General features: G+C 32.6%; 1 protein-coding gene across 1 annotated transcript in view; it reads left to right on the top strand.

The window, feature by feature from the left end:
* RSBN1L (round spermatid basic protein 1 like) overlaps positions 1–16,075 on the top strand; it is a 59,546-nt gene extending 43,471 nt beyond the window's left edge. The window contains exons 4-8 of the mRNA XM_069461830.1: positions 1,486–1,623; positions 3,549–3,691; positions 7,118–7,285; positions 15,243–15,351; positions 15,437–16,075. Of these exons, the coding sequence (XP_069317931.1) occupies positions 1,486–1,623; positions 3,549–3,691; positions 7,118–7,285; positions 15,243–15,351; positions 15,437–16,075 (1,197 nt within the window). The remainder of the gene's footprint in view (positions 1–1,485; positions 1,624–3,548; positions 3,692–7,117; positions 7,286–15,242; positions 15,352–15,436) is intronic.
* Positions 16,076–18,245: the final 2,170 nt, after the last annotated feature.

Genomic DNA, 18,245 nt, shown 5'->3' with positions numbered 1-18,245 from the left:
AAAAAGAGACAATGAGTACAAGATAGGGGCACAGACTTGAAGGAATGGTTTGTGGTTCTGAGAAATTTATTTGTGACAGTTTATGAAAACTTAAGCTTGGAATTCTGGTACGTAAACTTATTAGGGAATTGTGTCATTATTATACCACTTTGCTTATTATGATAACTAATCCAATTCTTAAATTGTTCCATTATGGAAATATATGGGTTGGCGCTTAGATACTTTGTTACATGGTGATACTATACCAGCTATGATTGTGAGGATTCAACTTTTGATGTGAATATCTTTTGATGTGAATCTGTGTCTTTGAAAGGTTGACCATTCAGATTTGCCTGAGATACAAGACCTTCCGTTTTAAAACTGGAATAGTCTTGGGCAAACTGGGACAAATTGGTCTTCTAAATTTAGTGACCACAAAGGCTAATCCAGAGAAAGAGATAATTAGAATTTTGTTTATGAAAAGAAGTTGTTTTGCTTAAAATAAGATTCAGCTTATTTACTAGTGTTAGTATATGAAAATGCATACGTTTCTTTGTCAGAATTTAAATATATTTGTGAAAATTCAGATATCAATGAATTTTGAGGTGTAGGCTATTTTATTTTGACTATTTGAGTGCTACCCATTTGCTAGCACTATGGCAGGTAACTTTATAGAATTAAGTTTTCTTCAGCAGTCTAAGGTTAAACATTCCAGTTAAGGAAACCAAAGCTCAAGGAATGTAAATAATTTCTGAAGGTCACATAGCTGGTAGGTAGCAAAGGTAGATTTGGGTCTTATGATTCCTGATTCTCAGTTTCTAGTAGATTTTCATCGGAGTTAATAATGGAGATATAAACGGGGTCCTAGTTCATCTGGTAAGATCTAGAAAGGAAGATCATCCCTGGTGGCCTTTTAGACATACAAACCACTGGTGATGGTTAAATTTAACTTTTTAAGAGGGTCTAGTTTTAAAAATTCCCATAAAAAGATATGAACCATTGCTTTAGAAAAAGGCTAGTATACCAACTTTTGAATATAATTGCAGTGGCATTATAAATCAGATAATGAACTCCTGTATTGTAAGGAGAGGTTATAGTCATGTTATAGTCAGTTGTCTAGATAGAATTATGCTGTTTATCTGAACTGTGTTTTTGTAAGTAGTGTGTGGGAGTAGTTAGAGAAGGTAAAATAACTAGATTTAATGCAGGTTTTTTAAAAAATTCCTTATCACAGTGAGGATTTAATTAATTCATTTATTTTTTATTAGCGCGCATGAGGATCTGAGGAAGAGGATTTAATTTAAAAAGAAAGTATAATGTTTGAAATCTGTTTAAGAAGCAGCTATAAATAAATAAATAAGTCCTTGTTGTTAGTAAAGGCTTTTTTGTTTTGTTTTGCTTGCCTCATATTATGATGTAATATTCCGAGACAACATAATAATTTATTGTTACATAGTGATAAGCATTATCTTACGTGTAACTTTTAATAAAATCTGTATTCTTCAGGTAAAAAGAACGTATTCTCATGGTACTTACAGAGCTGGCCCAATGCGGCAAATAAGCTTGGTGGGAGCAGTTGATGAAGAAGTGGGAGATTACTTTCCTGAGTTCCTTGACATGTTGGAAAATTCACCATTTTTAAAAGTAAGAGAAAACGATATCAGCAATCTAAATTGTGGGTGTTGCTTTCATGCTACAGGCGATACAAATAAATGGCCATTTCAAAATTAGAAAAATTTTGGTTTTATTTGAATTGGAGGTAAGGAAAGGAAGAGATGGGAAACTGAAGTGATTCTTGTGTGGTGTGTACATGTGACTTCTCAGGTCCTAGTCATTATATAGTGGTAAAGCTAAGTGCTGGACGGAAAAGAAGCATAACATCTGTTACTGCCACTTTAGGAAATTAGGTTCTATCTGTTTTTCAGCTTTTTATAAACTGAGTACCAGAGGATTTAAGAAGTACAGGAAGAATGTTTACTAAACTAAAATGTTTCAGACCAAGGAATGGCAATTTGGCATTGTGGGAAACTGGCCTGGGAAATTTAACATCTAAATAATTTCTAGCCAGATTCCTTCTATTTATTTATTTTTTTAACACTCTCTGCGTGCCAGAAAATGTTTCCTATTGTGAGCTGCTGGGGCTATCCCACTGAGAGGGAAATCTTTCTGAGCTGTGTAGTTAATTATTTAATCAGTAATTGTAAGATCAGTGTTAAACTACATTGAAATTTAGGGTCTAAGTGAGCAGCAGAATGTGACAAGATCAGTTTAATCTCTAATACCACATAATCTGTTGAACATCCCTTCTTCTTTTTTTTAAATTTTTTTTAATTTTTAAAATTTGATTGATTAACAGAGTCTCACTCTGTTGCCCTGAGCAGAGTGCAGTGGTGTCATCATAGTTCACTGTAGCCTCCAACTCTTGGGCTTAAGTGATCCTCTTGCCTCTGCCTCCCGAGTAGCTGGGACTATAGGCGCATGCCATCATGCCTGGCTAATTTTTATTTTTTTATAGAGATGGAATGCCACTCTTGCTCAGGCTGGTCTCAAGCTCCTAAACACAAGCAATCCTCCCGCATTGCCCTCCCAGAGTGCTAGGATTATAGGTGCGAGCCAGTGTACCCAGCCTCCTTTTTTCACTTCTGCTTACTCAGTTTTCTACTCCATATGTGTATATATCTTTTTCTTCCCCTTCTCTTTCACCCTGTTCCATTGCCCTGTCTTTTCCTTTTTATTCCTTTTAAACTTTTTTTCCTTTTCTGATTTTCCCAACTAGTCACATCATGGAATTTGGTTGCATTTGCATGATATTTTACAAAATTACTGAATAGTGTTTAAATAGTTGCTTCAGTTTTATTTTCAAAGCAATTGAGCTAAACACATTCTTTCTAAGGAAATTTGATTTGACAATCCTCCCCTTTTTGAGGAATTGAATTTTTTTTTTTAAATACCATTCTCACCATTCCGTGGGCAGTGGCCCTCAGTCTCATCTTATTTTCTTTTCTCTTCCTCTTCCCCTTCATTTTTCTTTCTCTTTTCTTTTCTGTTGTTTTCTTTTATAATAATTTAAATCTCTGGTTTAGGCCAACAACCTCTTCAAGAAATTCCTAAACAAATAAATTTGGATTTTGGTTTGGTTTTCCTTGTTTTTTGTATTTTTGATTATTAGTAATTAGAGAGGTATCCATTTTTTAAGCTCATTTTGTTTGTTTTTATAGATTCTTATGGAGAGCACCTGCTTAATTTGTGAATTTACTAACATCATGTGACCCATATGTTTGATAGAAGAAGATAGAGTAACAAGTGATGAATACAGTGAATCATATTGCTGGCAGGGTCAGGGGACAGAGCTATCCAAGCATAATTATTCTCTTGGTGTGTTTTAAGTAGAACTTTTTGAAGCAAAATGTATGAATATATTGGGATATATTTAATATAAGTGTATATTTCAAATGCTTAAGGATAAAGGTATGTATGAAAGCATGTTTTGTCAAGTACTTATTAAAGACTATGTACTTGAAGATAACATTTTGAAAATAATTGGTTCCTATGTAATTGTTTGTCTCTAGTGTACACTGCCATGGGGGACCCTATCTAGTCTAAAATTAGAGAGTCGAAAAGATAGTGATGATGGCCCCATCATGTGGGTACGTCCAGGAGAACAAATGATCCCTGTGGCTGATATGCCAAAGTCACCTTTCAAAAGGAAAAGGTATGTTGGATACACATTTTTATTGCCAGGGATGGGTGTTTGTCTGTTAGGTTGTGTGTGCTCGTGTGTTGAAAATTGGAGAAGGGAGGAAGGGACAGTTTAGAGCATAATTGGAGTGTAAATTTAAAAATAGTTACCCATGGCTAGGTACAGTGGCTCATGCCTGTACTCCCAGCACTTTAGGAGGCAGAGGTGGGAGGACTGCTTGAAGGAGCTCAAGACCAGCCTGGGCAATGTAGTGAGACCCTGTCTCTACAAAAATTAAAAGTAATTAGCTGGGTGTGGGGGCACACACGTGTAGTTCTAGCTACTTGGGAGGCTGAGGCAGAAGGATCACTTGAGCCCAGGAGTTGAAGGCTGCAGTGAACTATAATCAGGCTACTGCACTCCAGCCTGGGTAGTAGAGTAAGACTCTGTTTCCAAAAAGAAAAAGCTACACATGCTGATAGAATTTGTTACAAATTATCAAATGTAAATAAGACATGAGAAACGAAGAGAAATGACAATAAATTGTAATTAGGAATAGAAAAATGTCATTCCCACAGAAATATTATCAATAAGAAATATTCAGAACTTATATTAAGAAAACTAAAACATAGAGGATATAAAATAAGATGCAAACAAATGGAAAGCTCTACTGTGTTCTGGATTAGATAAAAATGATTTTCTTTAAATTTTTTTGCATTTCAATTGGACTCACACTTCCAGCACTGGATACAATGATTTTAATATTTTTTAGGAAGGAAAACTTTTCAGTGAAAGAGAAGATAAGTGAGGGAGAGAGCTTATGTTACTAGATATTAAAAATTACTGTGAAGCTCAAATAGTAGATCATGATTTAGAATAGAATAGCGTCCAGAAATAGACCTGAATATATCGGAAACTTAATATATGAGGTAGATGGGAAAAGGAAGATTTATTTAATGAATAATTCTGGCATAATTGGCAGTCCATCTGAAACAAAGCATAAGTAGAGCCCCTACCTCATACAAGAAGTAAATTAGAGAATTAAACTAACAGATAAAACAAAATATTAGAATAAAATTTTGAAGCCTAGAAGAGACCTTCCTAAGCAAGAAAGTAGCGGCAATACTATTTAGGAGAGAAGAGATATCAACAACAAAGTTCAAAACTATGACAGACTGGACTAAAACATTTGTAACAGGTGACAGACTAAAGTTAATGTACAAGAGCATTCCCAAATTGACAAGAAAAATGTAAACAACCCAGTGGGAAAATAGTCCTTAAGCGGTTAAGCATATTTTAAAAGAACTAAGATATTAATATTTTTATCCATTATATTGGCAAAAATTGCTAATAGAGCAGTAATACTATAGATTGTAGGTATGTGAAGAAATAGTCTTTTATATATTGTTGCCAGAATGATGAGCTACTATAATCATTTTGTGAAAGTAATCTGACAATAGCTCATAAAATTTAACATACAACTCGTTGATCTAGCACCCCTATTTATGGTAATCTATCCCAAGAAATAAAAGCCCTAAAGGTAAATAAGAATGTTAATTGTAGCGTTGAATGGTCTGAATGCTTATCAGGAGGGGAATGGTTGAATGGTTTTTATACGTTCCTATTAAAGAACATGGTGAAGTAGCCACAATAGAGTTTTTTTAAAGTCTTTTGATCTGGATGGATATCCATGACAATTGAAAAGAGCCAAATGTAGAGTAATGTGTCTAATATGATTTTATTTTTATGAAAAGAAATAACATCCCTGTGTAAATGTATATTTGTGTAAGCACAGAGAAAGATGTGGAAAGATGTATACTAGGTCAACATTGATGGGAATGGAGCATGTGATGCTGTGGGAGATAACAGGTTTTTCTTTGGATACTTAAAGATGATTACAGTAATTATTAATTTAAAAAGAAAAAGCAGGGACAAAAGTCATTGAGTAAACTGTAGGTTGTATGAAGGCAGGGACTATGTTGGGTTTGTTACTAATGTGTCTTTAGCACCTAAATATAGAGCCTAGTGCTTAATTATTTATTGGATGAATGAAATTTTTGAAGTTAATTTATAAATTGGTAGTAAATGGTAAAATTGATGTGTTTCTCAGTGATTCTTCTTTTGGAATTTATGAATCAGTTTCATAATCTGAAAGTCTTTTCCCAGAACAATGCAGGTATATGCAAACTTTTAGATATAATTTTAAGCCCGTTGAGGACTTCCCATGCACCTCAGTATATACCATCCATGGTATGTGTGATGTTTTCATATCACGTTAGTCTGACCAACTGGTAATAACGCTATGTCAGGAGCTGTGTTTAGTGCTATATATGTCTTAAATTATCAGAATGTGGTATTAATGAGACCAAATTTGTGAGCTTGAGAGCCTGATAGCTTTCCACAGGAAACAATGACATCTAGCTTTCTGACACATGTAAAATATTAATCACCAAGAACAAAAACACATATTTTAGTGTTATTTGTGTGTGTGTGTGTGTGTTTTAAGACTATAATGCAGGGAGTACACAAAGAACAGTAAATAAGTAGTAGGGATTAAGGATGGGAAATTATAGAACTAATAAAGTACAGTGACCCTTAGGAAGACTGACTAGAATAAGATGATACAAGTATGGAGGCAATCCAGAGTTGTCTTTGGAAGCAACAGAAAAACCATAGAGGAAAATAGGTAAGATTATGACTCCCAGCCGAAGAAGTTCTTCTCACCCTTTTCCCCTTCTATAACAAAATTGGAGAGGTTTCTGCAATGAGTGACGCTAAGTAGGGAGCAGCTTCTGAATGCACATGGATTCTAGTGTGTGAGCAGTGGAGGACACAGCTGGTGGCAGATGACTCTGGTTTAAGGAAGAGCTAAGGTTTTCCTTCTACCTCCAATAAACCATGAATGTTTTGTGGAAGCACGTATTGCCTATTGTTTTCTTGATAATTTATTTATTTGTTTAGTCCTCTCACTAGAATATAACTCCCATGAGAGTAGGGGTATCATCTGTCTAAGTGTCTCATACATTAGCCCCAGTGCCTAGATTAGTACCTGGCATATCTTGAATTGAATATTCAATTAGTGCATTTTTAAAAGTTACCTGTTTCTTTCAGAAATATATATATGTATCTTCTGTTAGCTAAGTGATATGAGTAGGGGCATAGTTCCACACAGATTATAGACCCAAACCACAGGTGGAGATGCTGGGTTTTAGGGAAACCTGAGTTAATAATACTGTTGGTAATATAGTTTCGTATCCGAATATGTATTTCCTTACAACTGCCACTTTTGTGAAGGGCATATTAGAAAAATGAGGGAATTGTATGTGTGTTTGTTTGTTCCTGTTCATTTTAAAACTAGACATTGAGGGCAGGAGATTTAAAAGCTTTTGTTTGAATTGTGTTATTTGAATGTTTGCAAATAAGCCTCAGTATATAAATGTAATTTTTTTTAAAACCCAGAACTACCAATGAAATAAAAAACCTTCAGTACCTACCTCGAACCAGTGAGCCCCGTGAGATGCTCTTTGAAGATAGGACAAGAGCTCATGCAGATCATATAGGACAAGGTTTTGAACGACAGACTACAGCTGCTGTTGGAGTGCTGAAGGCTGTACACTGTGGAGAGTGGTATATATAACTATTGCTATTTTAATGAAAGGCTTTCTTGGCTTCAAAAATTCTTTTCTTTGGAAAGTTTTTAGTAATTTATCCTTTCAAAAAAATTTTCGTTTTCCCCCCAGTATTTGGATATCCTAATTATGTAATTATACTAAATAAGACTTTAAATTGCTAGAATGTAGTTTTAGTCATTTGGGTTGACTGAAAGAATTAATTTCATTTTCTAAGTGACTAGAGGTGAAAAAAATTAAAAGGAAAACTAAGGCTCACTTGGTGCCTGTTTACCAGTGTCATCTCATTTAATTTTTCTCAACTACTTTTTGGTCTATATTTATCCCATAAGGAAACTAAGGCTCAGAGCAATCAAATAATTTGTTTACAGTCACATAGTTAACAAGTGGTAGAGCTGAGACTGATTTCAGATTTGACTTCAGACTCTTTCTTATGCTTTCTCTTTCTCCTGTTCTACTCTGTTGTGCCCTTTCTGAGGTTTGGTATCTCTTTATTAAGTATTTGTTTGCCTTTCCATATTCATTTTTTCCAGCTTTGCTTAACAGGCTTCACTTTGAATATTTTGGTAAATTTAAAAAGTGGATTATTCTCTTTAAAATACATGAGATGTACTTCCATGTATTAAGTAACTTTCCATTTATTAAATTGATAAAACTTATATAGCAAAGCTTTATTTAAGATAAGTTTGCTCAATTAGATTTTTTCTAAATCGATTATCATTTGAGTATGCAACCTGAGTTGGAATATGCTATTTTGCTTAGCAGTTGTATTAGATACAAAATAAGCAAGAGACTCTTCGTAAGTAAAAAGAAACCATTTTTAATTCTGAATATACAAAATAATATTGTTATATAGCTTTCTAAGGTTTCATGAACAAAACCTGTATTTTCTACATAAGGAAATGTTATTTTCAAGGGCTACTAATACAGGATTGACTCTTTGTTAAAAAGGGAAAACTTACAGTAAAATTTTATAAATTAATATTAATTAAGTGGGGGAAAAGGCCAGTATAACTTGGTTTTCTCTTTTTAAAATAAATGAAGTTTTATCACTGTCAGATATGCAGTGTAGCTAGTACTGAAGTAACCAACCCTAAGAGTTCCTTATGAAAACAATAATCTATAATTCAATAGTAATTTATAATTGAGTTGTGTTTAAGTTAAATGATAATTTTCAAATATCCATGGTTGTTCTCATACAATTTTTATGCTCTTCCTATAATCTAGTTTAAAATATTAATTTTGTCAAAGATTAAAGGCAAATTTATCTCTGTGGAAATCATTGCAAATTCCTGTATCAAATTAGTGAGGTTTTTTTCCAAATGCTTGATCTAAAGGATTTAAGAGTGGCATTAAAAAGATTTACTTAGGGTAAAATCTGATTTATAGATGGTGTTCAATAAAGTCAGCCCACATACTTATACTTCCTTTCAGAGATAAATATTCCTGCTTCAAAAGGCCTCAGCACTTTGTGTTTAAATCTTAACACTCCTTTAGATTATTATCGGTATATGCTCTCTCTTCCACTTTATATGCAACTCAAGGTTATAGATTATGTTCTGTCCTGCACAGACCTACCATAGATCTCAATAAATATTCACTGAATAACAAACTACTTTTGTGGCTACCAATTTCACAGTGATATATTTCAAACTAATATATCAGATGACTAGATTTAAGAATATGCTTAAGACAGGCTGGGCATGGTGGCTCATGCCTGTAATCCTAGTACTCGGGGAGGCTGAGGTGGAAGCATGGCTTGAGCCCAGGAATTTGAGACCAGTGTGAGCAAGAGCGAGACCCCACCTCTACGGAAAAATAGAAAAATTAGCCCAGTGTAGTGGCACCTGCCTGTAGTAGTCCCAGCCACGCAGTAGGCTGAGGCAGGAGGATTGCTTGAGCCTAGGAGTTTGAGGTTGCAGTGAGCTAGGATGACTCCACTGACCTCTAGCCCAGGCGACAGAGTGAGACTCTGTATCTAAAACAAAAAAAAGAATATGCTTAAGGCAGATTTTAGAATGAGATACTGCTAGCTATGATTTTTCTCATTATTGCAAAATACAGTTTGATTCCTATATCAGTGCTGCTTTAATTTCTTAATACTAAAGATGACAAGAAAGTAATTTTTCCTATTGGAGGGCTTTGTGGCTCTGATGCGAATGTGATCTATGATCCTTTTATTATGCTTTGATGTTACAAAAGGAAGTTGTCTCCTTTCTCTTTTTCTTTATCTTAGTGTTTGAGTCTGTTCTTTTTCTCAAGAATACAAGTGGTTTTGGGGTATTTTTAATAGATTCTTGACTTTATTTTAGTGTCAGGTTTAACACCAACTTGAAAGATTGGGATTGTTTTAGACTGCAAAGAAATCTCCAGCTAAATAGGAAAAAGCTTGTGAATTATTGATCAAATTATATAACTCTTTATGCATTATTGTGACAAGATTTACACAGATTTATATACCTGAGGTTGCTTCTTTGAAATACAGTTTTTAAAAAAATCAACTTTATTGAAGTATAATTTGCATTCAATAAAACACTAATTTTAAGTGTATAGTTTGATACATTTTAACAAATATTTACAGCCATGTTACCTACTACTAACACAAGTTAAGCTGTAGAACATTTCATTTTCCTCATACCCCTTGACTATTAACCACCCCTATTCTTTCCCCAGCTCCGGACATCTATTAATTTTCTGTTTTTAATAGTTTCGTTTTGCCTAACCTAGTATCTTATGTAGATAGAATGATATATGTGCATAACTTTTTTCTCTCGGCTTGAATTTTTGAAATTCATCTATGCTGTTACATGTATTAGTAGTTATTCCTCTTGATTTTTGAGTAGTATATCATTGTATGGATATATTACAGTTGGTTTATCCATTTGAGATGTTTTTAATTTGGGGTTTTTATGAATAAAGTTGTTATGAACATCTACTTACAAGTCTTTGTGTGGACATACAATTTCATTTCTTTTCAGTAAATACCTAGGAATGGAATTATAGAGTGTTAGGGTAAGCCAAAATAATTGTATACAGAGAAAATTCCAAATCTACAAAACAAACATTAGAATTAATAAGCAAATTTATCAAAGTTACAGGATAAAAGGTTAATATAGAAAAGTGAATTGTATTTCTACATACAAGCTATAAATATTTGGAAAATAAAATTTAAAGCCACAATAGCATTAAAAAAAAATCCGTGAAATGCTTAGAGATAAGTTAAAAAAATACACAAGACCTGTATACTTAAAACTATAAAGCACTGTTGAGAAAAATTAAAGATGACGTATATAAATGTCATTTCTTTCCCAAATGATCTATAAATTAACTCAATCCTAATCAAAATCCCACTAGGTTTTCTTGTAGAAACACAAAAAACCTAGTATAGGCAAAACAATTTGGGGGAGCAGAAAAGAACAATGTTGGAGGATTCACATTATCATTTTAAAACTTGCTATGAAGCTACAGTAATTAAGAGGTTGATACTGGAATAAAGATAGACGTATAGATCATTGGAACATTATACTGTCATTTAACCAGAAATAAACCTATCATTCATTTTTGCTGAAGGTGCTAAGATGAGTTAATGGAGAAAGGATTCTTTTCAAGAAATGGCATTGGGACAGCAGCATCATATGAAAAACAAAAAAAGAAAACCTTGACTTGTCTCACACCATACAAAAAAATTTAAATGGTCATAGAACTAATTGTAACCATTAAAACTATAAAACTTCTAGAAGAAAATGCAGAAGAAAATTTTGCATTAGGCAAAGATTTCATGACCTGTAAAAGAAAACATTGATAAACTTAGACATCATCAAAATTAAAACTGCTCTTCAAATGATACTGTTAAGATAATAAAAAGGGTAAGCTACAGGTTGAAAAGGCAAGTTATAGACCAGTCATATATATATATGATTTATATCCATACATATAAAGAACTCTTACACTTTAAAAATAAGAAAATAAACAGCCCAATTAAAACTGGGCAAAAGATTTGAACATTCATTTTACAAAAGAAGATATACATACACATGGTCCATAAGTACATTAAAAGAAACTCAGTATGATTGTACCATAAGGGAAATGCAAACTAAAACCACAGTGAGATAACACTACACACCCACTAGAATAGACAATAGCAAAAGCTAACAAGGACATAGATTTACGAGAACTTTCATACACTGTTATGGGAATTATAGGAAAGTTTTGCAGTTTCTTAAAATATTAAACATACATTTAACCTAAGAACCTGTAATTCTATAATTCCATTACTTTTCCTGGGATTAAAAATGTCTTGCTTATTCTGTATTATTATACTTAAGATACTTATTATGATTATGTTATATATTATACAGATGTTCCCAGACTTAGGATGTTTCCACTTAGGATTTTTCAATTTTACAATGGTATGAAAGCAATACACATTCGCTGGAAACCATAACCCCATTGTAAGTTGAAGGGCTTAGGATAGTTTTAATTTACTGTGTATTTTGGACTTAACAGTAGGTTTGTCAGGATGTAACCTCATAAGTTGAGCAGCATCTCTATATATTATATGTGGTACATATATGATGTATATATGAGGTACATGTTACATATATACATGCCATCAATAATCATGTACATATCATAATAAGAGGGTCCTGACTTATAGTGGTTTGACTTACAATGTTTTCAACTTAACAGTGGGTTTATTGAGACATAACCCATTGTGAGTCAAGGAACGTGTATGTACACACATATCCCCCAGTTATTCTGTATTACACATATCATATATATGTCTATGATTATAGACATATATAATGCAGAATAACCAAGAGAGATATGCATATATGTTTTTCATATATATGATATGTGTGATAATACAGAATAACCAAGGGAGAGTTTTGTGTGTGTGTGTGTGTGTGATATATATATGGTATGTACATTATAAAATATTTAACAATACAATGATTATACATAATACATTATATATAATCCTGGATTCAATTTGCTAATATGGTTAATGATTTTTGTATTTATATTAATAAGTCTTGCCGGAGTTTATTGATTAATTTTATTTATCTTTTCAGATGTTTATTTCGTTGACTTTTTTTTCTGTTGTATTTTGTTTTCCTTTTCATTGTTTTTGCTTGCAGTTTTTTGTTTTTGTTTTTGTTTTTTTTTAAGATGGTGTTTCATTTCTCTCTCTGTTGCCCAGGCTAGTCTCAATTAATCCTCCTGACTCAGCCTCCTGAGTAGATGGGATGAAAGGTGCTGCCACTGTGGCAAGCTTTCTTTCTTATTTTTAAGAAAAGAATTTGCTCTTTTTCCTAGCTTAAGTTGGAAACTTAGATGATTGCTTTGAGACCTTTCTTCTCTAATATGAGTATTTAAAATGAAATTTCTAAGCACTCCTTTAGCTACATTTCACAAATTTTGATACTACATTTTCATTATTCAGTTCAGAACATTTCTAATTTCCTGTTTGATTTGTTTTTTTTAATCTGTGGTTTTTTGTTTTTAAGAAGTGTTATTTATTTTCCAATATTTCAGGGTTTTTTTTTTTTTTTTTTTTTTTGTGAGTGTGTGTTTTTGATTTCTAATTTAATTCCCTCTGGTCAGAGAACATGTTCTTTATGGTTTTAGCCCTTAATTTCTTGGGGTTTGTTTTATGGACTGTCTTGATGAATGTTCTATGTCCACTTAAATAAGAATGTATATTTTGCTGTTGTTTGCGGGATAGTGCTCTATAAATGCTAAGTGAATCAACTTTGTTGATAGTGTGGTTCAAGTCTTCTGTATCCTTGCTGATTTTTGTCTACTTGTTAATCTCCAACTTTAACATTGGCTTTGTCTATTTTTCCTTTCAGCTTCTCCAGTTTCGCTCCATGTATTTTGTCTTTTGTAATATCTTTATTGAGATATAATAACCTATTTAAAGTGTACAATTTAATGGTTTTTAGTATATTCAGAGTTGTGCAACCATCTATAATTGTGGTCAATTATAGAACATTTTCATCACCTCGAAAAGAAACTCTGCACCCTTTAGCTATTACCCTCCCCCAATTCTCCATCCTCCACAACCCCAGGCAACCACTAATCTACTTTCTGTCTATATATATTTGTCTGTTCTGAACATTTCATATAAATGGAATCATAAAATATGTAGTCTTTTGTGATTAGCTCCTTTCACTTAGCATACTGTTTGAAGGTTGTTCCATGTATTTTGAAGGTCTGCTGTTAGGCAACTACACATTTAGAATTATTTCTTCTTGATGAATTGACCCCTTTATCATTATAAAATACCCTTTTTATCTTAGGTAATGTTACTTGTCCTGAAGTTGACTTTGCCTGATGTTAATATAGCTATTCCAACTTTCTTATGATTGGTATGTGCATGCTGTATCTTTTCCCATGCTTTTTTTTTTTTTTTTTTTTTTTAACCTATCTGTCTGTTGGTCTATGTAGATAGCATATAGTTGAGTCTTGCCTTTTTTTTTTTTTTTAACCCAGGGACAATCTCTGCCTTTTAATTGGCATATTTAGACCATTTATATTTAATATTCATATAACAGTAAATTTGGATTTAAATTTACTGTCTTTTTCTCATTTACCTCTTCTATTCTTTATTCCTTTTTCCCTTTTGTCATTTTTAGCATTCCATTTTTATCTGCACTATTTGCTTACTAGCTATTGCTCTGTGTTTCATTCATTTCTTTGCTCTAAACTTAACACAGTCTACTTTCAAATAGTATTATACCTTTTATGTAATGTGTAAGGACCTTTCAACAGTATATTTCCTGTTATTGCTCCCTCCCCTCCCCATTTCTAGCCTCGGTGCTGTTGTCATGTATTTTACTTTACATATACTATAACCCCACAGTATTTTATTACTTTTGCTTTAAGGAATTATTTCTAAAAAAATTTAAAAAATGAGAATAAAATATCTTTCATATTTACTATTATGTATACTCTGCCTTCCTTTGCATAGATCTGTATTTTCGTCTAAGTATCATTTTTCTTCAGCCTAAAGGAATTCCTTTAACATATGACATTCTTTGTTATGCTGGCCTTGTGGTGACAGATTCTCTCAGGTTTTGTTTCTCTGAAAATGTTTTATTTCACATTTTTGAAGGATATTTTTGGTGGGTATAGAATTCTAGATTCTTTCTTTCAGTAGATTGTTTCTTTCAGTACTTTAAAAATATAGTCTATTATTTTCTGGCTTACGTTGTCTTTGATGAGAAGTCTGCAGTCATTCTTAATCCTTCTTTCCCTGTAGATAATGTAGTACATGATTTTCAGATTTTTATCACTGGTTTTTAGAAATTTGGTTATGATTTGCCTTGGTATGATTTTCTTTGTATTTATGTTGCTTGAAATTTCATTCCAAAATCCATTTTTGAGCACCTCTGTAAAAATGTATTCATATATTCCTAATTAAGAATTTTAGAATTATGTTTAAAGACATAACCCCAGAGAACACCAACAGTTTATTAGTGCTTATATAATGAATGTCTCTTAATTTATTAGCAGTTATTTATGGGTTTTATACATCAGTGCTGTTATATATTATCTTCTGTGGAAAGAAAGTATTCCCTTTTCCTATATTTACTTCTAATTTTTATGTATTTCAACTTTAGCACTTACATTTATGAAATTTAGACCTTATCTTTAAAAAGAAACAGTTTTCTTGGTTTGCCCATTTAAATCATTTTAATTTTTCAAAATCTTGTGACAGATAGCTTTAATAAAATGAAATGAGTTGTTTTTAATCTGTGTTTTAGTTGAAACTCATGGTGTCAACCTTTAGTTTAAATATGTAAAATGTTTTTCCAATTACATTTTAATGTCATTTGTAAGACAGTACTTTGGTATTAAATATAAACTATTTTTGCTTTGAATTTAATAAGGACTTAACAGAGTGAAACATTATGGCAGATTCTTTATTATCTCGTTTTCTTTTTTAGGCCTGATCAACCCCGAATAACCAAAGATGTAATTTGTTTTCATGCTGAGGATTTTTTAGAAGTGGTTCAACGAATGCAGTTAGATTTACATGAACCTCCACTGTCCCAGGTATAATTTATACCATTATTGTCTTTGGTTTCATTTTCATGACAGAAAAGGCTTATTTGTATTTCTTTTCTTTCTGTTTTTTTAGTGTGTCCAGTGGGTTGATGATGCAAAACTTAATCAACTGAGGAGAGAAGGCATTCGCTATGCCAGGATTCAGCTGTACGATAATGACATTTATTTTATTCCAAGGAATGTTGTTCACCAGTTCAAGACAGTTTCAGCTGTATGCAGTTTAGCATGGCATGTTCGGCTCAAATTATATCACTCAGAGGAGGACTCTTCCCAGAATATAACTACTCATGAAACAGGCACATCACCAGATTCCACATCATCAGTTCTTGGACCTCACACTGACATGATTTGTGCTGTAAGAAAATCCTCCTTGGATTCTGTTTTTTCAGACAAACTTCATTCTAAATATGAATTACAGCAGATTAAACATGAACCTACTGCATCTGTAAGAATCAAGGAAGAACCTGTGAATGTTAATATTCCTGAAAAGACTAGAGCACCGAATAATACGGATAACAAGAATGTGAAAACAAAATTGGATCATGTTCAATTTACAGAATTTAAGATCCACATGGATTCTAAATTTGAAAATAGCAACAAAGATTTAAGGGAAGAATTGTGCCCTGGGAGTCTTATAAGTCTAGTTGATTCAAGGCAACATAGTTCATCACATCCAAATCAAGATAGAAAAGATGATGACATTTTGTGCTAAATTTGTACATAACATTTAAAATTCTTTTTAAAAAAAAATTTAATAATGTAATAAAAATTCATGAATTCTGAAAGCAAGCCAAGGACTTGCTTCCAAGTCTGTTACAAAATATAGTTTATGTAGCTTTGTAACATTCCTCAGTGCCTGTCCATAACTGTGAAGTATCAAGCACTTAGGGCCAGATGCACTGTAAACATTGCAGGTTTGAACTTAAAGGAGTCTTTAAAAAATCATTTGAGTTGGAATTACAGGTTTTAGAATAGAGCTGACATTAACATATATATATATTTTTTGTAATATGAGCCAGAATTCTTTTTTGACAATTTAAGGCTTTTCCATAGAGCTTATTTATACCAATTTTTTTTTTCATTTTAAACGTGTCAGCACTGTAGTGTAAATAGCTTTTAAAAAAATCTTTTTAGTGTGATTTATACTGAAATGTGAACCACTTAATAAAGGTTCATAATAATAAATATGTTTTCTGTTGGATCTGCAAAGACAAACTGACAATTCATTTAAATCATTTGTTTAATATATTCTCTCTGCTGGTATATCCATTTAGAGTGGTAATGGAGGGCAAATGTATGTATCCAAATCTCATAAATATTTAAATTTCCCACACTGTGCAGGCATTTTTAAATACCAAGATTCAGTTAAGAAAGCATATATATGTGTGTGTGTATGTATGGGAATGTATATATGTATATCATATTTTGCATAATTTTCTTAAATTGCTGAATAAGATGAATATGTGAAACTTCTTAGCCCTGCTCCCTGGAATACATTTAAAAATATTTATGTTCAACATTAAGAAAGCAGTTTAGGTAATAGAAACAGTTTTAGAAAGTTGGGTTAAACACAGTATGTTAATAATATCTAACCCTTTTAAGTAATGAAGTTATGTGGCCAGATTACATAGGCCTAACAAATTTTCTTTCTTGTGTATGGAATAAGAAATTTAGAAAATTTTCTTACTAATAAGGATTTGTACTATACTTATTAGTAGCTGAGTAAAAAGTCTTTAGTTATGGAAAGTTTTATTGTGAGCAATTAAAATCCTCTTTTACATTTTTCTTACAGAATGGGAGAAAATATGGCAAATACAAAATCATAAAATAAGGGCAATGACAGTGACTCCACTGCCATATTCAGATACAACTAACAGAAAACTATGTGGTACCTCATCTTTCTCAGGATCCCCCTCCCTACTCCAGCAAGGCAAATAACTCGGAGTACTTCCTTTTCAAAAGAAGCTGTAGAAAGTAAACTGAGGTAGGAGACAGGATTGCCACTGCCTAATTAAAGATGAGTAAAACAGATCTCTTTAATGTGGACTTCAGCTGCTTCCATTATTGTAATTAAAAGTCAAAAGTCTTTGTATATGTTGATAGAAGGAATTCTGCTTATTGCAAATCTATTTTATTTTATTTGTTTTTGGCATATTCTGGGCCCATACTTTGGCTGATGACTTTCAACTGGGGTTCTTTATTCTGCCTTTGGGCTGCTATTACTATTTCCATTTTAGTAGTTTCTGTTCTGGCCTCATTTGTGGTACCTATCAAAACTGCTTGTGTTTCTGCTTAGGGAGAAGCCATTTCACCAGAACAAATAAAAATTACTTTACAGTAATGATGGCAGTTCTGACCCCTAGTTTAATAAAAGGGAAGGCAGATATCATAGGAGATCTTGATGGTTTGTAGGAAATCAATGTTTGCAACATAGGAAGTTTTATGGGATAGGGAAGGTATAAATCATGGCAGTGTAAGTAGCGGTTTTTGTTTTATATGTAACTGTCTTATCCTGCTCCCCACCTATTTAATCTTATGTTTTAAGCTAAATTTATGGATTTGCACCTACCTTTTTGGGAGACAAAAGTCCTTAACAAACTGTATTGAGAAAGAGGAAGGGATGTGGTTAAAATGTGTTTCTGCTTTCTCTTTTTTAATTGAAGGGTGTTATATTTAACAAGATGTGTTTTATTTCCAGATTTCCAGTAGCATATACATAGATGTATACTGTAAGAAAATGTCTTTAGGGTATCCCTCCAAAATATATGAGCCTTAAACTTTTTATCTTAAAGAAAGGCATATCTAAAACAACCATAGTGGTTGTTTTTAGGTATAGTTTCTTATATAACCCTTAGTCAAACTTACCCATAATTTGAAAATTT

The sequence above is a fragment of the Eulemur rufifrons genome, chromosome 29 (genome assembly GCF_041146395.1).
Source record: "Eulemur rufifrons isolate Redbay chromosome 29, OSU_ERuf_1, whole genome shotgun sequence".
NCBI lineage: Eukaryota > Metazoa > Chordata > Mammalia > Primates > Lemuridae > Eulemur > Eulemur rufifrons.
Note: the sequence above shows the minus strand (reverse complement) of the source record. Positions and strands in the feature narration are given on the sequence as shown.